The 24,143-nt window shown below is 42.2% G+C and overlaps 4 protein-coding genes across 11 annotated transcripts; 1 reads left to right on the top strand and 3 right to left on the bottom strand.

The window, feature by feature from the left end:
- Positions 1–2,001: 2,001 nt before the first annotated feature.
- On the bottom strand, positions 2,002–11,392 carry PCNP (PEST proteolytic signal containing nuclear protein). Its single transcript, XM_050333712.1, has 5 exons — positions 11,270–11,392; positions 7,395–7,615; positions 5,465–5,539; positions 4,915–4,970; positions 2,002–3,972 (listed from the first exon to the last, which is right to left on the bottom strand). The coding sequence occupies exons 1-5, from the start codon at positions 11,322–11,324 to the stop codon at positions 3,843–3,845; spliced, it is 537 nt and encodes a 178-aa protein (XP_050189669.1). The 5' UTR covers positions 11,325–11,392; the 3' UTR covers positions 2,002–3,842.
- A 1,465-nt stretch (positions 11,393–12,857) lies between these two features.
- On the bottom strand, positions 12,858–16,833 carry TRMT10C (tRNA methyltransferase 10C, mitochondrial RNase P subunit). Of its 6 annotated transcripts, none has more exons than XM_050333519.1 (3): positions 16,708–16,833; positions 14,875–15,028; positions 12,858–14,672 (listed from the first exon to the last, which is right to left on the bottom strand). In XM_050333519.1, exon 3 carries the CDS (start codon positions 14,639–14,641, stop codon positions 13,388–13,390), a length of 1,254 nt encoding a protein of 417 aa, XP_050189476.1. In that variant the 5' UTR covers positions 14,642–14,672; positions 14,875–15,028; positions 16,708–16,833; the 3' UTR covers positions 12,858–13,387. The 6 variants fall into 6 exon arrangements, with proteins under 6 accessions (XP_050189476.1, XP_050189478.1, XP_050189477.1 ...); XM_050333521.1 differs by having other exon boundaries at positions 16,759–16,831; XM_050333520.1 differs by having other exon boundaries at positions 16,742–16,829.
- A 30-nt stretch (positions 16,834–16,863) lies between these two features.
- Positions 16,864–18,820, top strand: TXNL4B (thioredoxin like 4B). 3 transcript variants are annotated; one of them, XM_050333525.1, is made up of 4 exons: positions 16,864–16,976; positions 17,344–17,516; positions 17,869–18,020; positions 18,474–18,820. In XM_050333525.1, the coding sequence occupies exons 2-4, from the start codon at positions 17,385–17,387 to the stop codon at positions 18,637–18,639; spliced, it is 450 nt and encodes a 149-aa protein (XP_050189482.1). In that variant the 5' UTR covers positions 16,864–16,976; positions 17,344–17,384; the 3' UTR covers positions 18,640–18,820. The 3 variants fall into 3 exon arrangements, with proteins under 3 accessions (XP_050189482.1, XP_050189483.1, XP_050189484.1); XM_050333526.1 differs by lacking the exon at positions 16,864–16,976 and adding an exon at positions 17,023–17,037; XM_050333527.1 differs by lacking the exon at positions 16,864–16,976 and adding an exon at positions 17,109–17,124.
- A 1,111-nt stretch (positions 18,821–19,931) lies between these two features.
- Positions 19,932–23,903, bottom strand: LOC126649206 (putative protein FAM172B). Its single transcript, XM_050333146.1, has 2 exons — positions 23,783–23,903; positions 19,932–21,186 (listed from the first exon to the last, which is right to left on the bottom strand). Exons 1-2 carry the CDS (start codon positions 23,813–23,815, stop codon positions 20,131–20,133), a joined length of 1,089 nt encoding a protein of 362 aa, XP_050189103.1. The 5' UTR covers positions 23,816–23,903; the 3' UTR covers positions 19,932–20,130.
- Positions 23,904–24,143: the final 240 nt, after the last annotated feature.

A 24,143-nucleotide genomic window follows, 5' to 3' on the forward strand; every position in this document is an offset into this window, starting at 1 on the left:
CAAGCTTAGCTGACGTTTTTAAGACCTCACTGACACCACTGCACTAGGATGTTCATACTCCTGATTACCAGCACTGACAGTCACTGCCATCATCCCTCCTCTCTGCCCAGCTTGAAAGCAGCCAGAAATGTCCAGACCTCAAGAAGGTGTGTGCTGCAGTCTACAGGTTTGCTTTGGTAACTAAATCTTGCTTGGACTCCCCCCACTGCAGACTGTTAAATGGAATTTCATAAACAGAAACTGAACATGCTATATCCAGAGTTTACAGGTAACAGTTCATGTTTCATGTTTTTAATTCCATGGATAACTACGCTTCTACCCCAAGGCAGTGGCTCCACATTATTAGATATTAGCAACTTTCCTAGGAAAGCACTATATAAGATGCCAGTATTTCAAAATTACAGAACAGTAAGAGATCCCTTCATTAATAAAATCGGAAGAAATAAGGAATGTTTACAGGATACAGTAAAAAAGCAAATTGTTAATTGTCCCATATTTATGGTGTTCTTCCGTCTCTTGCCAGAGGAACTAGACAACAAATTACGGTGGTTTTATAACATAACCTTCCCTTTTGTAGCTTAAGGGCAGGACTACTCAGCATTCCTCAGAAAACTCCAACCTTTTTGCAGAACAACCTTTAGGGTGCTCACAGTGGCACATAGAGAGTTGGTTTTGCTAAAGGTCAGTGAATCCTGTGACTGGTTATCCCTGACATGGCACAAGCCTGAGAAATGGCACCTTAGAGACAGGCTGGCTGGGAGTTCTTCCTTCTAAAACCTTGGTTCTGAGAATCTGGACAGTGCACCTCCCACACTTAAAGAAATAAAATTAGTCAAGTGGCTACACCCAGGACTGCCTGAAACACAGCCAGTAATATAGTACACTGCACTGTTTTGGGATTGGTTTTTTGTTTGTTTGTTTGGAGGTGTTTTTGCTTTCTTTTGTTTGTTTTGGTTCTTCTTCTTTGGGTTGTTTTTTTAAATGATTTTAATATAGTTAGCATTGGATGAGTTTGGATCCATTTACAACCCAGCAGGCCCAAAACAGCCCAGCTGCAGAGTAGCACAGAGGTTACCAGGTAACTCCTCACATCTTCACCTAATCTGTTCAGTGTTCTGCAGCCTGCTCATGTGCTAACTCCTGCTAAGCAAGCATAAGCCTTCTGAGGTAAAACTACACAAGTTAGATGGACAGACATTTCAAACACTGACAGGTATACATACATACCTTGCTATTCTAAGCAGTTAATGGTCTCAGCACACCTCCTGGAAGCACTTCAAGATAGCTAAATCAGATAGTTTACCAGGAGCTTCAGGATTCTTGAACATCCTTAGGAAAAATTAAAAAAACAAAACAAAAAAAACCACACACACACACGAAAAAAAAGGCTCTCTGCACACAAAGACCATGACTACTGTAACAAGAGCACACAGCTTCAAGTGAAGTCCTAGGTAACGTTTCCCTTTCAGGTCAGTCAGTTTGTTCTTTCAAGTGTCAGACATTAAACACCAGCGGACACCTCGTGGCTACAAGATCCAGCCTGTCCAGCACTCAGTCCTGCGGGGACCGTGGCCACCCTGATCAACGCTCTTCCATGGAGCACTGAGAAGGAAGGGAACACTTGCATCAGGTGAGGCAGGAGCACTGAGCTTTAGAAGCTTCTGCAGTCTCTCCCAGTCTAGACTTATTTACTGACCATAGGAGTAAGATAAATAAATGTAACTTTTGCTCTCTCACGTGCATGGAAGGTATTTCCTAGCGTGTCTGCTCTTCTTCCTGGCAATTTCCTAAATGGTTTTAAAGTACGAGGAAACCCTGGATATGAGTGTCTACTTGAGCCCAAGATGTAGAAGACAGTGGTGGTAGGTCAACTAAAAAATGACCAGATATTTGAGTTGTCTTCTTATTCAGAATTCTCTTTTGCTTTTTTCCTAATACAAGTGATCGACATAATATGGAGCAACTACTAAGGAGCACGAGAAAATAGCTGTTCACTATGAATTACCACTATCTTAAAGGGATTTATTTCAACAAACATAACCACATGTGATGAAAATAAGTGAAAAGTTTGCCTTGCCTAGTTCCAGTAATGCCCAAATCTGTTTCGGAAGTCCTGAAAGTCAGTTTTGAAAGTGTGTTTTGTTTTAAATAAACCAAGTATTTCTGCTATGGGAAAAAAAAAAGTATACATTTTTATGTTATGTTTATAACAAGGCTTTTAAAGAAAACAGTTACAGGTATTCAACTGCATCAGACTTCAAAAGAAAAAAGATTACACATACAATACAAAAATACAAAAAAATATTTTTTAGAACTTACAAACTCAAAGTCTAAGTGGTCAGAGCTTTCCTAAAATAATAATAATAATAATAAAAAAATACACTTCAAGATGCACTTTCCTTTCTGCACTTGCAGGTTCAACTTCAGTATGAAGGTTTTAGAGGCAGGATAAAAGCAATTAATATATTGAATTCTACAACCAGCTCCTGGCTGAAATTAATTTAGGGGTTGACACTATCAGGTATTTGAGTTTAAAAAAACTCCTTGTGCTTGTTTAGGGGAGGGGGAACGCAGGTGGTGGTGTTGCTGTTGATAAATTTGTTTAACTAGTTCTGATAGTACAATGTTTTAAAAATATGCAATCTAAAGTAGACTAAAATTTAGACAGTCATCCCTGGTCATTACTGAAATCCTACAGCACTGTTCTGCAGTATGAAAGCCAGAAAATTAAACTGACCAGACGAATGTCATGGCTGAAAATCACTGCAAAAGGCAGACAGGCAGGAAAAGGTCAAGTTTTATTTCTGAAGTTGACACTTGTTAGAAGCATTAGGACTGCAGACATAGTATTCTTTGACCTGATAGTGTCCACTGAGGTCACTGGCATCAAGGCATTTTGTTTTAAATGGCAAGTCAGGGAAAGTGCATCTTGGATTTTTCATACTTAAGCAGTGAGTTACCGATTTTTGGTGTGGCTTTTATTCCTTCTAGGCATAGTAAAGAAAAATATTTCAACCAAATATGGAGCTTAATGTACATTAGCTTGTATTTTTGGTGGTGGCTTTTGTGTTCCACTAGGAAATGCTAACAAGCACTACTCAAGGCTAATGATTTAAGAGGAGCACACTGAAAATACTGATTTACCTTTGTAGTGAATATTCTTTACAGACTGTATCTAATATACAGACAAGGCCCATTTCCTTAGGACGAAACAGACCACAGAAGGTTACACATCCTACATGAAGTTTTAAACAAAATTAGAGCTAAGTTACCAGAGCCACTCAGAGCAACATAATTCCTACTTTGCAGAGACTTAACAAAAGGTGACTGCAGGGAGAAAAAAATAATCCAGGTTCTTATTATTTCCTGTGTAAGATTATATTCAAATTAATAGTCCAGTAACACTTCTAGCACAAAAAAATGCTCTCTCTTTAGCAGAATTCCTAGAAGTCAACTGTTTCTCCTGTTATGAAGAGGGAGCCAGAAGTGAGAATGCATGAGCATTCAATTTTAGCCTGATTAAAGAGACAGTAACCTTTTTCATCCACCTTATTTAATCACTGACCAAAACCAAAAAATCTTAAAAAGGTACCACTCCAATTTCTTTATTATCTGTAACCTTTTGAAACTAATCACATGAACTACAAAATTAGCAAATGCCTTGAAATCTGTATACAAAACATAAATTACCTCTAATTTCAAACTAATTCGTTAGTGTACCACTCAAAATCTTAAAAAAGTGGCTCCAAAGATAGTCTCATACCATTCTTAAAAAAGGAAACTGTTCCTTTAACGTTATACCCTCCCCTCCCCCCAAACACCCAACTTGTAATCCACACCATTTAGTTATTTTCTTGGTCATGGACATTTCCAAGATGAGATTTTATATTTCGTTCCCATAGCTTCTGGTTGTCAGAAAATCCATGCTTTCCTTTATTGAAGGAATTTGGTCCTGCTGAGGTTGGTGTATCCCTGTGAAAAAGCAAAACAAGAACAGTTGAGAAAGTCAGCTCAGCTACGGTGGTCTGTGCAGTGTGACACTGAAAATACCAATTTCAAGTCCAATCTGCTGCCAGAAACTACCACATGTTTCTTTCTGTTACATCAGGAGTCCTGACTGCCAGCAGCTGCAATTTGGCCACAGAACTGATCTCTCCATAGCATTTCAAAACAGAGCGATAAGATGGGGCAGCAGGAGGTGGGAGTGGCAGTAACTGCTGCAGCCGGGAAGAATTCTTTGCAAGGATTAAAAAACTGAGGATCCAAATTTGCTACTGGATGAAAAAAAAAAAACACCACTAAACTAGAGGACCTCCAGATGGATTAACTTTAAAAGCAGTCTATCATGATAAACATCTTTAAAACATATATTCTCGAAATTCATCCCTAATTTAAGCCAAGCCTCCTCTGAAAAGGTCTCTATCAATTTTAGGCTTGACCCTCTACTCAAATCTGTAGCAAGAAGAAGAACTACATATATTTGTTTAAGTAAACAAGCAATTTTTTTTGTCTTTCTGAAAGAGATGATTTGCATCTTCCACTTCTACAGGAGTTAAAAAACCTCACCAGACTGCCCTACTTCAAGGCAATTCTCAAAATGGAGAACCAGAAAGATACATAGTGGCAAACAGGAACTCCCATCTATTACTTTTCCAAGAAGGTAACAAGCTTCTATTTAATGCAGAATCAATTTCTTCATCACAAAGAAGGCGAATAAGATTCTAAGTTCAAATGTAAATGTACTACTTTTAACCTACAGACACAACATCTGAAAATTCTGAAAGAAAAATTTCTGAGCCTATTCTAACTTCTTGTATTTCTAAGCCATCTGCAAGATCTGACCTGTGCTGGAGGAGGTCAGAGTCATTCTCACACACTCACCCCTCTCCAAACCACAGTTAAAAGCTGACCTACCTTCCAATGTTCTTCATGCGCATCTTGGCTTCTGGAGGCATTTCTTCTGGTTCGCTCTGTAGAGAGAAAGGAGGTTAGAGCGTGGCTGGGCACTTGCCTTTGAACATTTCAAATGCCTGACAAGATAAAGGATGGACTCCAGCCCCACAGGAAAGCAAAGTGACTCAGGACAGAACAGAGGTTCTACACAGTTATAGACCGAAATACAAATTCCTTTGCTGACCTTCATGTAAGAAGGAGCAAGGTATTTATGACAAGATATTTAGCAAACCAGAAGCACAACTTTCCTTCACCTCCCCTTTATTAAGCCCAGAGAAAGCAACCGTTAATTCAAAATTATGTAGTGCATCTCATTTTCAGGGAAAAGTTATCAGCACTTTAATGACTTGAACCAACACAGAGCTACAAACTTGTGCATTCTTAAGCAGAAACACAAGAGATGCTTCTAGGTTGAAAATTCGTGACATTTATGTAGAAAACCTTAAAAAACCCACTCTCTCTGCCTCCCACACCAATGGTATTTTGTGTTGATCATTTGCTTATTACTCACATCTTCATCTTCATTAAAAGCTGCTGCTACAGAAAGGGTTTTTGGAGCCAGGGTTGGAACAGGCTCTTTAGGCTTCTGAAAAAGACCAAATAAGCAAATAAAGTAAATCTACTAACTCAAAAAATCTACCCTTGGCATTTAAAATATTTTGGTAAATGAAGTCAAACATCTTCACTGAAATAGGCAACCAGGGGGGAAAGTTTTTCCTCAAATCAAGCACATAAAGGTTCTCTAACAGAAAAATGACCGCTTGTTTAAGTGTGATACACTCTGAGCAGGCTCAGCCCTCTCATATTACAAGTCCCCACAAGCAGGTCTTCACTTTCTAGCACACTGCAGAGCGACTCAGCCACTGGTGCGTGACATGAACAATTAAAAAGATCCCGGGTAAGTTGAAGTACTCAAAATTTTACTATGTCACTGTTTCCATTATTCTTTCAGAGTATTCTCATCCATCAATGTCAGAAAGATGAACATATTTATTCTCCTGCATTTTAACAATACAACAGCTTTCTGGCTTATAACAATTCAATACTTTCAAACGAGCATCAGTGTGTATCACACAGGCAAGTTAATACAAAAGTGGTACCAAAAGCTGTTTTGACAACACTAAGAGCCAAGTCACCACTAACAATTTGCTTCTACAGTACTACCAATTATCTACACCAATGACATACAGTGCTTTCTCCATTTTTACTTTACTGGTGATTATTTAATATATACTCATAGAAGCTGATGCTGCAGCAGAGTCCTTATGCAACTGCCTCCAGCTGTTCTTTACTGACAGTGTACAACACTGAAACGCTGTACCCTATTTAAAGCATCTGCTCCGCAGGAATGGGTAATGTTCTAAGGGACTAAAAATGACTGGAAAGAAACAGGATAAGTTTCAGCACTGTCCCATCTGGTGCACTGTCAGTCACCCAGTAAATGCTGTGAGCCAGAAATCCTGAGCCCAATTTATTGCCACTGCAAGCATCTTCTGACATAAGAAACCGAAGCGTGCCGGTGGCTCGGAGAAGGCAGCTCTGTCAATTCTTCCTCAGTCTGAGCTGACCTGATTGCATTCATACCCTAGAATGCTGCCAGCCCACATCTCCCATCTCAAAGTAACAGAGCACTCTTTTAATCTTTTGCAGATCTGTAGAATGCTGGCACTGCAGGTGCAAGCCTTTCATGATTACAGTTTGAATTTAGTGTAGACAAGGATTTATAATGTATCCATCACAGTGGTAGGCAGGAACTGTAAATGAACTGTATTAGATGGAGAGGCAGTGCCAGGCTTGTCCTTGCCCAAGCTATAGAGGACTGCTTTTGAAGTAAAGAGGCTCATCAGATTCACACCTAAACAAGCACAAGGATACCCTGTACGGGACAATAAAGGGGATCAGAATTCCTAGCAACCTATGTAACAAAGCCTCATCTCCTGCAAAAAGTACAAATGAATCATACTGACCTTGCAAAGCACAGTCATGAAAAATCAGCTGTACTTCCCTATCCAGAATAAGATCTTTGGAGTGGGAGACAACCTATTAAGCCATCTAAGAGATGCTTTCTTGTAGCTTTAAGCATCCAATAGAATGAGGCTCCCAGCACTCATTTCAAAGTAGCCTGAACAGTTTAACAAGTCTGCTCATTTCCCTTGGGAAATTATTCCAGACTTATCAAATCTCATTATGAAATAAGTCCCTATGTTCAAAGATCTACAGTTCATTTCAATCAAGTCTTTTGCTTCCTAAGACAACTGACCTGTTATTAATCACCCTGAAGTACTTACACATGCATAACTAGCTGGCCCCGCAATGCTTGCTTAAACTTTATCCAAGTTACCCCCGTGGAATTCAAGGTTTCCCTCTGCGAGGAAGCCTCCCCAAAGTACTACCCTTTTTGCCTCAGTTTCCCTGGAATTAAAAGCCCTTGGGCAACTTACATTTGCTCCTAGTTTGATGGATATTGCAGACGCCTTCTTTGTTGTCTGACTGCCTATGGAAAATCCAAACTTGGACATTTTGGCAGGAGCAGGCTTTGTGGTGAAGTCTTCAGCTTCTTCATTAGCTGCCCGTTTCTCTGCGCTGCGACTCGAACTTTCTCCTCCATTACTGGAAGAAACAGTCTTAGTTTTCACAGGTTTTTCTGCCTCTTCTTCAGGTCCTGGTGAAGTCGAAACAACTTACCAAGATGAGCTACTTTTACTGAGCAGATTGATGGGAGCAGCAACCTCAAAAAGCATTATACTTTGGGTGCAATAGGTAAGGTGTTTTTAGTGACAGCAGTTTCCACCAATGTACATTTAGTGGACAGCAAAACACAAAGAGGAGAAGAAACTGCAAGCACTCCACTACTGGTAAAGAACTTCTTTTGTATGAGCCAGGAAAACAATCTTGAAGCACCATCTCTTTATTTAGTATGGAAGTCAAAGTTCACGTAGTAAATTAAATGTAGATGACTAAATCTTTTTAGGGTTTTAAGTTGCCATAGATAAGTTTTGATAACTGGAATCCCAATTCCAAATCTAGAGTAGGTAATCTAAGTTAAAATTAATTCTACTAAATTTCTACAAAATCATGTCCATGCCAGTCTCTAGGCTTGTCTGGCACAACTCTAAAACCACGGGAGTGACTGCAGTGAGGCCGGCTGTCTCAATCATCTTTCAAGTCACTGCTTGTCCGCATCTCATCTGTAATAAATCTGCCAAGCTCTGCTTGACGAAGGAATCAGCACTAGAAAACATATATATATATATATTTCATCTTTTCTAGGTTTGTATGAAGTCATGGCAAACATAGCAGCTGAACAGTGAACCACAGATTAAAAAACACTCCAGTAACATTTTCATTCCTACATAATCAGGTTCTTCAGCTACACCAAGAGACAAAGGTGTCCTTGGAAAACTCACACTGAACATAGCAAATGCTTCAGCAAAAAAGACACTTCCTTGCTGCTCCAATAAGCAAATCCCTGCAGTAGCAGGAGAAAAAACAAAAACAACACACATTAGGGAATGCACAGGGAAGTGCTCACAGTAGCAGTTTAAGAAAAACTGGAGTTAGCACCAGTTCATCATTGTATCAAGTGGAGAACAGGACCTTCCATGCACAGCAAATTCAGACCATCAGGGAAAAAAGCTAATGGCAAAAAGCTACAAAGTAAGATGGAGTAAAGGGAGAGAAGAAAGTCTGAACTGGAGGTCAACAATAATGCAGCTCTGAGAAAAAAAAAGCAGCAAACAACATCAGGACAGAAGAAATCTAGGGACACCATCTATATACATATATTTGCTATTTTCCAAATCATAAGCAGTAGCATATACCATTTCAGCAGCATTTCTACCTCACTCTTCCAGCTATCAAGATAAGTGATTGAAACAAAAATAGATTTATTGTTTACCTTTGGAAATATGGCAGATAATAAAAAAACATTTTGTAACTTTAATCAGTTTCACTGTATTAAAAAAAATGCTAATGCTGCTAATCTGCAGCGCAGAAATTTGACCCAGGGAGCATAGATATAACAGTGAAAAACCAAAGAGGAAAGAGAAACAATCAAAATTTACACAAGTGACCTTGAGTACTGGTAGCCGACTTCGCACAGTTTACCGAACAACAATCTGCAGGACTAGAAGGTCTTTACAGCTAGTCCCTGGAACTGCATTAAACAGAATATTCAAAGTCTAACCTAGGTACACTGGAAAATGTGACTCAAGGGTAGGTAGGAGATTTCATTGGCCTCAGAAGTGCTGGAACCATGGGCCTAAAAGTCTTCTTTTTCATAAGATACAAAACCCACAGCAGCCCAAATCTCAGGGCACACAGGACCAGTTCAGGCTCCGAAACTAGTGCTAGCTTGAAGCTAATGACACTGAAGCTTACTTCTTTAAGGGAAAATTCTCAAATACTGCTAAGCACAAGGTGAAGCCTAACACAACCTACTCACATCTGTCTTCTCCCCAAATTTTAAAGAGCATCTCTCTCAAAATTAGCTCCTATCACTGCATTCTGAGTGTTACTTCTACTAGGCTCGATGTAGGATGAACTGCAGAGCTGTAAAGGGCACAGGACAATTGGGGAAGGTGGGCAAGGAGCCGCTGTGCTGCTTGATTTCTGCAGGAAACAGAAATGCAGACACATATTAACCATGAAAGAGGTCTCTCCCATGACAATGCATGCCTGTATATATATGTATATTCCAAAACATTTATTATTTCCTCCCGGGCAGGTGGGGCTTGTTAGCCCTTAAAGGCAACCCGCCTACGTCCTAAGGACCTCGCTGCCACCGTCCAAGCTCGCTTGGCCCCGGCAGATGAACCTTAGGATTAAAGGGTGGGCTCAGTTCCGCGCACGCTGTGTCTCACCTAAAAAATCCAATGCACAGGCTGGAAGGTGTAAAGACCTTCCCCGGATCTTCGCTCGCGAAGACTGGCCATTATTATTATTATTATTATTTCCTGGAGACATCAAGGAGATCACACTTCACCTACAGAAAGCACCAGCACTATTTCCAAAACTAGACTTATCAGTGCTGTTTTTGTGAATCACAGAAATAAAAAGCTGTCCTGCTGCTTACTCGTGTGTATCAGCAAACCACATGAGTGCACAACCTCCGCTCTCCAGGTGGCTGCAGTGACAAGACTGACAGTGCCAGCTGCACAGCATTCCAGGATCTCTTGTCTCCAGGAGCACGACCACTGGTGGGGGTGGGAACAAACCAGCCACAACTAAGTTAATTCTGAGATAAACCCCACTAAAAGGGGCAAAAGCTGAAGATTCCAAACTGCTTTCAAAAATCATCCAGGGGTAACTATTCTTCCTCAGGATCGAGATACCATAACTTGTTAAGATCACATTCCAGCACATCAAACAGCACACAGGGCACTATAGATTAGTGATGTACTGATGCTATCCAGTTACTCTACTACTAATACAAAAAAAACCCCAAAAAATCAAACGCAAAGACCCACCAAAAGCCAAAAGAGAGCCAAGAGTTCCAGAACTACCTAAAATCAAATACTGTTCAAATACACGTGATTATCAGAAATAACATCCACTGCTGAGGCTGTCCTAATTGATTTACAAGTCTGATTTAATTTTTCAACAGATCAAAGAAATGACCTCTGCCTACAGATATATTTAAGCTGGAAAAAACCCACCAAAACCCAACTACAACAGAAACGGAAACACACCAGGAACGAAAAGTTTTATCTTTGAAAAGACATTATCCTCTCAACTTTAAATCAAGGGAAGAAAGAAGAAAAGAAACATCCCATTAAAAAATTTCGAATAGTGCAGAAAAGACAAGGCTGTCCAGTCACGATATAAATACTACAAAACCAAATCGCAAGCTTACAGATTGCTGCCAAGCAAAAAAACCCCAAGATACTTAAAACGACAATTAAGGAATATTCACTGTACCCATTTGTAAAAAAGGTACCACAGCTGTTAAAAGTAAAGCTTTAAGGTGCTGTCTTCATCTTTACAGGCAGTAACAACCGAATTTCTCTCAAAACACGGCGTAAGTATTCCGCATATTTTTAAAAGAGAGAAACAGCACATTTGGGTGGAGAAGATGTCACAGTTTTACAAAAGCGCCTGTAAGGCTGAGGACAGCAGGCCCAGACTCGGCCTCTCCTCCAGCGCAGCCCCCTCAGGCCCGGGCCGCCCCCTCTCCCCGCAAGGCCGGGCATCACACGGCCCGGCCCGGCCCCGCCCGGCCGGGGGAAGCACTCCTGGGCCCTCACCACCCCTGCGGGCCCAGCGTGAAGCCCATTCCCCCCCCACAGCTCCGCGGCGAGAGGCGCTACATGTTCACCTCCTGCGGGCTGCGGCCGCTTCGCCTTCTCCCCCTCGGCTCTGCCGTCCGCCATTTTCCCCCGCCTCCGCCGCCGCACGCGCCGCGCACGCGCAGCGCGCCGGCCCCGCCCCTCCGCGGGGCCCCGCCCCTGCGGCGCGCGGGCACGGCGCGGCGGGAACGCGGGAGCGCGCGCGCGTGCGCGCGAACCCGGGTGAGCACCGCTCCTCTTCCCTTCCCTCTGCTCCTCTTCCCTCCCCCTTCCCTTCCCTCCTCTTCCTCACACGGGCAGCGCCAGCCCCCGGCACCGCCCGCTGAGCCGCTGCGTCACGGCGATGGGGAGGGACCGCGGCCCCCGCCGCGCGTGGTTTGGCGATTACGGTGTGACCTCGTTACCTCATCAGGGTGTACGGAGGGCGGGGGAGGGAAGTGCCAAGAGGATGGAGCCAGGCTCTTCTCGGCGATGCCAAGCAGTAGGACAGGAGGCGACGGGCAGAAACTGAAGTTCCAGTTCCTTTACTGTGCCCGTGACTGTGCACTGGGACATTGCCCTGAGAGGGTGAGGAGTCTCCCTCACTGCAGATATTCAAGAACCATCGGGACACAATCCTGTGCTCTAGGATGACCCTGCCTGAGCACGGAGGTTGGACCAGATGACCCACTGTGGTCCCTCCCGACCGGCCCCGTTCTGTGATTCTGTGACTGTAACACGAGCTCAAGGGAGCAGTGACACCATTTGCCCTCCCCAGTGTGCAGACTTAGTCACAGAATAGGCTCTATGGCAAACAGCAAATGACAGGAGGGACGTGGTACTCAGCCCACAACAGGGCGTTGGAACTTCTTTAAGGCCCCTTGTAGCCCAAACCATTCCATCTTTCTATGACACTCAGCAGCTCCATGTTGTCTCTTCCTCCTGTGAGGAAAGAGGCTACCCGAGTGTGGCACAGACACTTACACAGCCTGTCCTTGCACCTGAGGGCTTCACGGGGAGCTGAGGGCAGCTCTCAAGCAGCACTTGAAACGCCACCCTAGGGTGAAGCTTTGCGTACCGTCCAACCATAGACAGCTGAAAGGAACCAGGTCTTTCCCTGAGCCAGGGGTTATCCATGCCTGGAGACCCCTGTGCCTCACAGGCAGCAAGGGGCAGTACTGGGGTAGAGAATCTTCTGCCTTCCAACCCTCCCCTCGAAATGAGGTGTATGTACCAAGAGGTGAGACAGGGAGTGCACACCACCAACCCCTGGTATGTTTGAAGTCTACTCTGTGAAATTATACTCCCCTCTCCTAGCTGTTTTTATTTTCAGGACCAAACCCACCACCTGCCATCACTGACTTCAACCATAATTAGTCAACTAGACTAAATTAAAAATTTAAGCAACCCCTTAAAACTTTCCTCATGCTCCAGGCAGTCTCTCCTCCTGAAATACTAATAGGACTTTTTTTCACCTCTGAAGTTCCAGCACTTTGGGAAATCTACATTACCTGGCCTGAAAACACTCAGGGATAAAGGCTTTTTTTTTTTTTTTTTTTTTTTTTATGGTCAAGAAGTTTGACTTATTCCTTTCAATCAAGAACTTGATTTGTGCCAGATACAACATCTAAAAATAGATTGTGCAGCTCCCCAGACTCAAGCAAGGTTTTAGACATTTGTTTTTAGTTCATCAACCAAAAGTCAATGCATCTGCACACCAAAAGAGGATCCAGGAGGTAATGGGGAGGTCTCTTCTACTTCATATTAGTAGTCTTACAGCATAAAACTATAGACAGCCTCCAACCACTGCAAACCCAAAGCAGGGGAGTGTTCTCCAAAGAATGACCTTTACATTCAGTTACAATCACCCTTGTCCCAGCATGGTTCAACAGAACAGACTGATATTCTTTGTGCAGAGTAATTTTTTTAGAACATATCTCATTTATCTTACATAATTTCAGTAATATGTGAATAAATTTAAACAGCTGGACTACTACAGTAATTTTTAAAAAAAAGGCAACCCTAACAGCAGTCATTTCAAACTTAAGCAACAAAGACATGTTTTGAGATAAAGAGCTGAAGAGAGTTTTAAATGTCCCCAAAAAATGGAACATTAAAGGGCACAGTTTGCCCATTAAAAAAAAAAAATCCTTCTCTTTCCCATCACTCTACTTTTGTTTTAGTTTATACTTCTTAGGGTAGTTCTTGGCAAACTGCTTTTGTACTTCTTCCCGCCTCTTTCCAAGTTTAAGTGTGTTCACCAGGTCTAAGGTCTTTTTCAGTTCGCTTACAGGCTTGCTTACAAAGCCACAATATTTCCTTTTCGGAACAAACTCCAGAGCCTTCTTCCAGTCGGCAGTATCTTTCAAGGTTAATAAAATTTGCATCATTTGATCCAGTGTAAGGTTTTTGGCCCCAGTATTCCAAAGCAAGTATTTATCCAGCGGAAGGGCTGCAGTCTCCAATCCCAGTCGCTTCGCCCGTGCTAAAGAGACTCCTGTTTTTATGCTCTTGTCAACCATTGACCCGACAATGTAGATTTTGTCGTGATCAAATGTCTTCATCACTTTGGGAGAATCAGCCGTCAGATAGATGAGCTTATCCTTCGGAAAGACTTCTGTGTAGCACTGCTCAGTCACAGTGATAAGCAGCCTGCCCCATGCCTCTTTATAATGCTTAAGAAATTCCCTATGGTAGAGGCTATCATCCTTGAAGTTACAGAAGTGGATGTGGAATGGATCCACAGCCCTCCGGTTGCAGCCTTCGCTCTGGACCAGCTGTTTCACTGTGTTTGCAACTTCTCGGACAGACATGTCTTTTTCGTAAGACATGTCAAACACCAGAGGCTGGCCAAAGATCATGGACTGAGCAGCCCTCCAATTGTAGGCTTTATCCATAGTGCTGGTCCACAAAGATAAAAATGGACTCTTTTTAGTCTCATCCGTTTTTGAAGTTTGCTCTTGTGCTTCCAGCCTCCTTTCCCTTTTCTCTTCCATCTTTCTTTTGTCATTCTTCTTGTGAAGTTCTTTGAGATACAAATACTTTAAATACTTCTTTTTGGCTGACTTGGAAGGACACTCCATAAACGTTTTTAGCTGTTCTTCACTGACATGTTCTGGAACTAATTTGCCAGCTAGTCTCCACATCTCCAAAGTCTCACGTGCACCAGCCAAACTGGAAAGCTCCTGAGGCTCAGAGACCGTCTCACTGACCTCTTCTTGCAGCCCAGACTTCATTACCTTCTTCCATGCATCTAAATCTAGTTTTTCTGAGGGTTTGCAGGAGTTGTCCTGCTTAAGACAAAGTGATAAACTTAGAGTTCTACTGAGTGGAAACAAATCCCTTTTCATCCCATGTTGTGCAGCAACAGGAAGGACAGAACTTCTTACTATTTTTTTCAGAAGCATATTTGCAGACTGCATACTTAGACATGTGCTGCGTTCAAACACTTTTCTGCAAAACACCAATAAGAGGGGAAAAAAACTTTTCAGAAATCACAAAGGAAACATGCACTGATTTTTATTCTTAGTAACACAGACAATAGCTTAATTCTTAGGGAATACTAGAAACTCCTACTTCCACTATTACTTTTTTTTACTGTTTCCTAAATAAAAACAGTATGTGTGGCACTGCTGCTTGGAACAGCTGTACTTACTGCAATTCAAAATGTGGTCAAACAACCTCCAAGTACTGTCCAAGATCTGTACCAAGTTTTCTGTACCATATGATGAGTAGGAGCCTTTTCAACCAAAGTCAGGGAAATGCTGCATGGACACCGGAAATATTTTTATACACCAAATTTATCTATGCTGTGAAAAGAGAAAGAAGAGATGGAAGAATAAACAACTAGTATACAAAAGGGCCATCTTTCTTCTTTTTACTAAACTGCCTGTGAAGTTTGCATTGGCACATAAAGCTAAGGAGATAAACCCCACAGCCCCATTAATTTCATACATATTTGTATTTAAATGTGAAAGGTCCGCAAAAAAACCAAAAAAACACCCAAGAATGTTTAATATTTTCTTTGTCCTACTGAACTAAAATTAGTGAAGTTTCAATGCTTGAAAAACCTCGATTTGGACAAAACTAAAATTAGCTCCAAATTTTGCAAACAAAATTCATGATCTCTCTAATAACCTGAAAATAATCTGATATACAGAAGAACAAGTTAAATCTAATTTTGGGGTTATATATATGTACCTGCTCAGATGAGGCACAGAAAGAGCTGTGTATTAAATGTGACACAACCTGGCCTGGTTTTACTATACAGTAACTGGTCAAACTGCTTAACAACTTTTCATTTTCTACTGTTCTTAAGATGAAAGGAACAAAAACAAACAACCAACCTAACAATATCAAGGTCCAGAAGTGTTACTATAGAGGTGTTCCTAGTTTTATATTTCAGCATTAAACCTACTGGCAAAAGTAATAATCAAAGAAGTATAGTGTCCAGCTTGGAGAAATCAAGCGATAGTTCCTCAGTTACCTTACATTACTGGAGCCCCAAGTAAATCAATATTTGAACGCCAGATTTACACAATCAGAACACTTGATGACAGCTTCTGATAGAGCCAAGTTACATTCCAGTGTGTCCAACATTAACATCATTACTGCAAGAATAATCTAAACCTCTTTGAAGGTTTAGATTTCTTCTCTTTGAAGAACCTAGATTTGTAACACTTAAAAGGATTTTTTCTTTTTTTAGCATGGCTTCACCATAACCAATCTCAGGCACAGAAAGGCCCTTTCACTGATAATTCAGAGACTGAATAACTCTCCTCACTTCCCCAGCACAGTTGCCCACACACGGAATCACAGCCTGGGACAGGTTGGAAGGGATCACAGTGGGTCATCTGATCCAACCTCCCTGCTCAGGCAGCGTCATCCCAGAGCACATGGCACAGGATTGTGTCCGGATGGTTCTGGAGTAAATCCAGTGAGGGACACTCCTCACCCTCTCAGGGCAACCTGTTCCAGCCCGTGGTCACTCACACAGTAAAGCAGCTATTCCTCATATCCAAGAGGAACTTCCTGTGCATCAGTTTCTGCCCACTGCCTTTTGTCCTATTGTTTGGCACCACCGAGCGGAGCCTGGCTCCGTCCTCTAGGAGCCCCCTCTTTAGCTGTTCATGCCCATTAACGAGGCTGCCCGCAGGGGGACACGCCAGGCCAGGCACGCAGCCACGCGGCTCTTCCACAGCAGCACCACCCGCTGCTGAACAACTCCTAAACCAACCACGACCCCCGAGACATTACCCACGCCAGGTCACCCTCCGAAGCCCCGCTGTGCCCTCTCCCCTCCCCGGGACACCGGCGCGCCCTCCCCGCGCTGGGCGGGACCCGCGGGCACCGCGGCCTCGGGGGCACCGACAAACACCTGCCCGAGCTCCGGTCGCGCTCCCCCCGCCCGAGCCCCGTCGGGGCAGGCCGGGCACACCCCGGCTCCGGGCGCACCCCGGCTCTGGGCACACCCTGGCTGTGGGCGCACCCCGGCTGTGGGCACACCCCGGCTGCGGGCACACCCCGGCTCCGGGCGCACCCCGGCTCCGGGCGCACCCCGGCTCCGGGCGCACCCCGCGGTCACGGCGGGCCCTGGAGCCGCTCCGGCCTCGCCGCCATCCCCGCTCACCTCGCGGCGCCTGCGCGGGGCTGGCCGGGCCGGCACGGTGCCGTGTCCCCGGCCTTCCGCCGCGCCCCCGGCTGCGCACCCAGCGTTCCGGGCTCCCTTCGCCCCCTCGGCGGGGCCTGCGGCGTCCGGTGATCCCGGCTTTTCCATGTTCCATCCCGGGGCCGCGATGGGGTCCTGATGCGGGGCAGGGTCTGGCCCTGACGCCGCGCTGGCCTGGGACTGGGACTGGGGCTGGGACTGGGGCTGGGGCGTGAGGCAAACGCTGGGGCCCGAGGGGTCTGTCAGCTCGGTGTGGTGGTTCCTGATTTCCTTTCCTTTCTCCTTGTCTGCCCCTCTCCCTCTCCCCCTCTCTCCCGAGTCTCCCTCTCTCTCTTTTTTTTTTTTTTAAACTTTTTTGATTTAATACCGCGGAGAAGTTTCGCTTATTTGTGTCCCAGGTGGTGGTGGTGGTGGTTTGATGGTGCGTTGTTTTGGTTTTCTGTTGTTCCACCTCAGCTGTCAGGTGGGGATTTAACTGGAAGCGGTGATCTGTCGCGATGAGTTTTCTGCTGCCCAAACTGACCTCGAAGAGGGAAGTGGATCAGGCAATAAAAGGTGTGGCCGAGAAGGTTTTGGTTCTCCGTTTTGGAAGAGATAGTGATGCTGTTTGTCTGCAGCTCGATGATATTGTAAGAGTAATTTTTTTATTTATTTATTTAATGAACTCCACAAATACAGCTATTGCGTACAAGGGAATATCATATGTTGCCTTTGGCTAGTATGGTGTCTCAGGAAAAACTTGTTGACATTAAGTGTAGAATGAAATTATACTATATTCATAAAAAGGCTTGAAAAGTAAGTAAATGTTTGTGTTATTGTTGTAGTGGGTGTAAAAAGTGTTTGAGGGAGTCTACAAGACATGATATTCTAGCCCTGCTTAGACCGATAAAACATAAGAGAAATGGGCTTTATCAAGCTTGCCAGCCTCTTTTCCTCTTCTGTCTCAGTCCATTTGTCATGCACTTTTCTCACTCTCTTCAGCTTGCAAAAACAGCTCATGACCTAAGTAAAATGGCAGTCATTTACCTGGTGGATGTGAACAAGGTCCCAGTGTACACCCAGTATTTTGACATCAGTTACATTCCATCTACTGTGTTTTTCTTCAATGGACAACACATAAAGGTTGATTATGGGTGAGTCATCCTACCTGGCATTATTTGTTACGACTGTAAGAATGATCAGTCTTGCTCTGTTACCATGGGAAGGTAACGTGTGAAACCTATAATGTTGTTACCAGCATCTGCAGTGGGAACCCTGTAGGAAGCCAGAAGGATGTAAAATAGAGAAGCATTTTGAAATACGCTCTGATGCAATAAGTGGGCGTTGACTGTCAAATGTGACTGACTCTGCAAAAAACAGTAAAAGAATGGTTAAAGTCTGAGATGTGACACTGCACCTGTTTGAGCATTGGAGGTCCCCAGTATATTCCTGACTTGGTTGTGGCATTACCAGGTGGTTCATTCTTTCAGAATGACCAGATCAAAACCCCTTATGTTGTCATACATATTTTCATGTCTTTGGGTGGGTTTGCTTTGAACACTTTACCATTATAATTCTACCTTTATCTTATGCTTATATTTATTTAGGTCTCCAGATCATACCAAATTTGTAGGAAGCTTCAAAACAAAGCAAGACTTTATAGATCTGATTGAAGTGATCTACCGTGGAGCAATGCGTGGAAAGCTCATCGTGAGAAGTCCTATTGATCCCAATAACATTCCTAAATACGACCTTCTCTACCAAGGAATTTAATGGGTTGACCTGAGGTAAAGAATTACAGAAATGGACGATGTTCTAGATGCTTTTTTCTTCACCTCTGACACGGTGGGACAGTTTTGAGCATTTATGCTGAAGGATCATATTGGTCTCCTTCTGAAGACAGACATTCTGTCACCTCATGCTTCTCTCATAAATAAAGCTTCATGTTCTTGCATAGAGTTCACACAAGTGACTGTTCTTTGAATTTCACGCTGCCCAGCCCCTATAGAACAGGCAGGTTGTGTATCCTCAACCACAGCACTGCCACTGCAACCTTCTGAAGTAAACCAAGGCACTGTATAGTCTATTAGGTGTCTATTCTGTACCATTTTCATTCATATGTAATAACAGTAAACCTTACTTTATCAGAGAAGCTGTCTTTGCTCTCAAGAGCATTCAACTAACTGTGCCTTTCCAACAGAATTTTCTACTTTTACCCATGCTGGATAACAGGACAGAAGCTCCTTCCAACAGTATTAGAGATGACTGAAATCTGAAATGGATATAAACACAAAAGGGAGGTTGATCTTGTTCTCGAGTATTACTGTTCAATAGTTTTTTTGACTGAGATGGGAACCTACTACTACACTTGGAGGAGAAGGTTTTGCCATCCTCCAAAGCTCTTTTGCAGCCACTGAACACTTAATTCCCACAGGCTTAAACTGGAAATTCAGAATTCATTTGTTTGTTTACATTCACTTTACATATTATTTGAACTTCTGCTTTTATACATTGCAAACCTGAGTATGTACATTTAAAAACTGTCTCTGTGTAAGATTAAACAGCTGAGTGGAAACAGCAGTGTCATTCTTTTGCATCAGTTTGGTAACTGCAGGCTGCTAGAGTACTGTATTTTTATATCAGCTCACGTCCAGTGTTCTCACAGGCCTAGTTGGCTTTAAATGGAAATTACTTCAGCTCACTGTGTCATGTTTGGGGCAGACCAACTCTGACTGGAGGGAAGGTAGTAGTATGTAGTTCCCTGAAGTACTGTTCAACTTAACAGTAAATATTTCAAGAAAGAAGGTGAATGCCCTGGCTCTCGAAAGATTTTAAGCAATGTATGGTACATAGCGAGGAGGAAACAGACTGTTTACATGTTTTTTCTGTTCCAGATTTGTCCTTTTAATGAAGCTAGTCACTTAAGCAAGTGTTTTACTGCTAGCTTAGTCTGATTATAGAGCCATAACTATAGAGTGTTTATTTTTAAAAATTACACAGTTGAGAGTTGATATGCCTTAACATCTTTATTATGTTCAACTTTAAATTTCACAGCTAGCCAAAGGGTTGTGCCTTAAAGCTTTCAATAACGCATTTCTTTCCTTATAGTTAACTTTTGTGGAGTTTTTATCAAAACCAAACAAATTAACTTCAAACTTAGAACTCTTAAGTTGCTCCACAGTGAGATGAAGGTTCTTAGATGATTGAAAGGTGTAGAGGCAGTTATGAAAGGACTATCACTATCAAGAACAAACCAGTGTGCCTTTATTTACTGGCTCTCTTCTTCCTTGTGCTGCTTCTGGTTTCAACTGGGGACTGCCTAAAAGCTGTTACGGTCTTAGCTTTCAGGGAGCTCTTCAAGTACTTAAAGATGGCATGGAGACAGCAGGAGGGTGCTAAACCACACTTTTCCGTTCCAGCAGAGACAGTGGGACAATTTGTTCTCAAGAGAAAGTCCACAGTCTTATTTAGAGGTTTACTGTTTGACACCCACTCGCGGCACCATTTCAGTATCCATTCCTGTATCTGTGGATTGTTCCTGGTCTGGTGCTGTGTGTTGTGCACAGAGTCAATGAAGGCCACAGAGAACACTTTATTCATCACCTCGCATTTTCTCTGCACCAGCAAATCAACAAACACCAACCCACCGTAGCCATGGGCAATGAAGGCCACGTTCTTGGCTGCACTCTTTGAAATGAAGTGATCCCACACGTACATGGTGTGCTCCTCGGGGCTGCTGCTGCCCCTCTTGGGGATCCACCAGACAGACTGTGTAAAAGTAACTGCTTCTTCCCTGATAGAAAAGTGCTGCTTTTCAGTCTTCAGGTCCGTGAAGTTGTCATTGGGATTCAGTACAATCACTTCCCAGCAGCTCTGAAGGGCCATTTTGATGAACGGTATTTGTGTTCCATGGCTCAGGCCCTCACTGACAATTGTCTTTTGCCCCCACTGTCCAGCACGGAAAACTCCACGGTCTTGAAGAAGGATAATGAGGCTAGAGGAACTTGTTAGTGCATTCTTACTCATGAAAAAGAAACTTCTTGGTTCATCCTCTGTAGCATCAGTAGGAATATAAACCTTCTGTAGCGTGCAGACCCTTTCCAGGAGCTCATAAACATACTGGGTAATAAAATGTCCCAGCACCTCATAGCGTTTATGATTCTGCTCAAATCCACTCTTGTAATAATTGAAAGCAAAGGACTCGTTTGTATCCAGATGCCTCAGTTCCCCTTTTATATTGAAGTCATATTTCAAATCCTCTTGATACTCTGAACCCTCTATGAGTTTCCTCAGGCTGAGTTCATGCTGTATTTGTAACCACTACAAATAAGGAAGACTATGTCAATGTGGTGATAGACCACCACACAACACCTGCCAAACCCCACCCTCCCCCCATTGTATTAGAATTCAGATTTAAAAGTAGTTACAAACAAAATACTTGTTGATCCAGATTCTCTCTTGGTGATGTGTAGTAAATCAGCTACTTGTAAAGTCTTTTAAGAAATTTCAGTTGCTGATTTCCAACAGCAGTAACATATCTGCTTTTATTTAATGCCTTGATTTCAGTTTTCTAGTTAAAGTTTGTAAGCTAGTATGTTTATTTAAAGATCTTTCTAAGCTAGTTTGAATTAAAGGCCTTAAGAAGGAGGTTTGTGTACATGGTTCATTGTTCATTTTAACAGCTCTTCTATCGTGCTGTCTCCTAGCCATTATCTTGAAACTCTGCCGAGTTTCAAGGCTGCCTTTGAAGTACATGCCTTGTCAGTTGGAAGTAGTCCCAGGTGTCTTACTGGATCCTAAATTTTTAAGGAAAATCAAGCTGCATCTACTAAGGACTTCAACCTTCACATTGCTTGTGTACCAGCACACTCTCCATGTTTTACCTTCAGACTGGACTAGCATAGATAATGCATATATGTGTTTGCTTTTTACTCATTGCTCCGGTTATTCATTCATCATTGCAAGCACTTGCCACATGGACAGGAATGGATGGCAGAATAAGCTAGACACTGTGATCCAGAAACAGGAGAGAACAAAATCCACGCAGCAAACTGTCACGAGGTTGGATTGAGGTCTCTGGTTTCAGATTATCTCCAGTAACTGATATGAAATATATAAACTTATCATAACTTTCTATTTTCCTAATAATTGCTTCAGTCTGTTCTGTCAGTGCCTGTAGAATGCCAAACAGGCCATAATCTTTGATGTGGTTAGAATCCTACCTTTACAGGAGTTTTTTCCTGACACGGAAATATTAATATTTTTATATGTTTTACATTGTTACATTTGTCAAGTTAATTGGTACAAGCTACTCTATACCTTTAAGTTTTTCTTGCTGAACTAACAGAGGTTTTTAGAACACAGTAAATCACTTCTGTGTTAAAACTCACTATACCATCTGAAAAAGCCAATTACTAGGACAAAAAGTGATCTGAGTATTTCCATGTAAGGGTCTTGAATTGGAGCCCAACTTCTTCAAGGAATGCAAGTTTCCCTGAGTAAACTGCTTAGCATATTGAAAATTATTCCTTACACATCCAAATTTTTAAAAGTTTTTAGCTTTTCAACATAGCAACACCACATACATTTTCCTTTTGAGCAATCTCCATTGGGTTAGTAATGTTCAGTCCTCTCTTCAGGATCATTCCAGTCTTCTGATTAATAGAGAGCAGGCTAGAAAATGGTACCTTCTCTTTTTATCTCATATAATCAGTACACATAGAAAAGGAGGGAAAACCACATTCTAAGATGCATAATCCACTTACTGTCTTACCAGTTGCTTGAAAAGGAAACAGCACAAAGAAATTGCAAATGCACATGTTCATCTATGGTTTTTTAATTCTGCAGGAAGGCACGAAAGACAAAGGAGATGGGAGAACAGTCTTTTTGCTATAGTACTGAACTGTGGGCAATTCATAGAAAAGAGAACATATTTAGTAGGGAAGAGGCTATGCATATTCATGTTTTTGCCATGTGATGAAGTGGGAGAAAAATTGACATATTTTAAGGGAAAATGTCTGTGGATAAAGGTGAAGCATTCTATAAAAATTATAAATAGATAAATGCAGTTTCCTTACAGAGTGGCATGCTGTGGAGCACTTCTCAGTCCCTTTCTCTCCCTAAAACATTGGAGACTAATTTCCCAACTTACTATGAACAGAAAGTTACTATTCTCTTACTTCAGCTACTAACAACAACATTGCTTTTTCTGTTCCAAAACAAGGATATGTGATTCCAAATTAAACCTTATGTATGTAATATTGATCATCTACTTTACCAAGCATTGTGAAAGATTCCTGAAGATTTCAGGAGGCAGAAACACACACAAGAGAAGTTTTACATGAGGTGTATGTACTATTCCCCTTCCTAAAATTGCCTTCAAATTGAAATGAAAAGTTTTGAAGCAATTTATATTAGGTTATCACTTAAGAGTTTACTTGAATAGCAGCTTAGAATCATACACTTATTAGTCCAGAGGTGTAGTAATGCCATTTATAGAATTTAAAAAATAGCAAATAGCTATAGAATTAATAGGTAACAATTACAGATTGTTCTAGATAAAGCTAAATAATGCATGTATTTCATTTTGCTAATTCTGCAATCTAAATCACTGTTGATTGCTACTCGTGCTTCATCGTCTATATGTAGATGCAATATTCAAGGTTCTGACAGCCTTTACAATTGCTGCCTTACTTTTAAAAAAATTACTGTTGGGAGGAAAAAATAATCAACTCTTTTCCCTCCTCCCACATTTCTGTTTGGATTTTAAAATGCTTCAGCTGTAAATTCAGCTAGTGTTTGTTACAGCAGTTGGCATATTCTAAACACTACTGCAGTGTAAGTACTACTCTTTATGAGATCTGTAAAGATTCTTTTTTTCTCCTTTAAAAACCACTTTATTAAAGCCCAACATTACCGTATGCTCTCCTGTAAAATCTGTCATCATCATAGATGGAAATCTTTTTCTCTCTGGGAGTGTAGACAAGTCCTCTGCATGAAAGAAAATAAACGCATCACAGTTTCAGGTTTCAATACTTTATATACTGGGGTGTATATCTATCGGTATATCTCTATATATGTATATATATATCGGTATATACTGGGGTGTGTATCTATCTATCGGTAGCTGATAGTTAGGGCCATCTAAACTGCTCCAGATAGTTCCAAGTTACAAGCTAACACCCTTCGTTTGTAATTTACACCTAAGCTAAAGCTAAAACCTCTTGTGAGGCTAAACACTTGTCCAAACCAGTTTTGTTTCCCACTACCCAAGAGGA

Source organism: Myiozetetes cayanensis, unplaced genomic scaffold, assembly GCF_022539395.1.
Source record: "Myiozetetes cayanensis isolate MyiCay16 unplaced genomic scaffold, myiCay2020 scf5-8, whole genome shotgun sequence".
In the NCBI taxonomy this organism is placed as follows: Eukaryota; Metazoa; Chordata; class Aves; order Passeriformes; family Tyrannidae; genus Myiozetetes; species Myiozetetes cayanensis.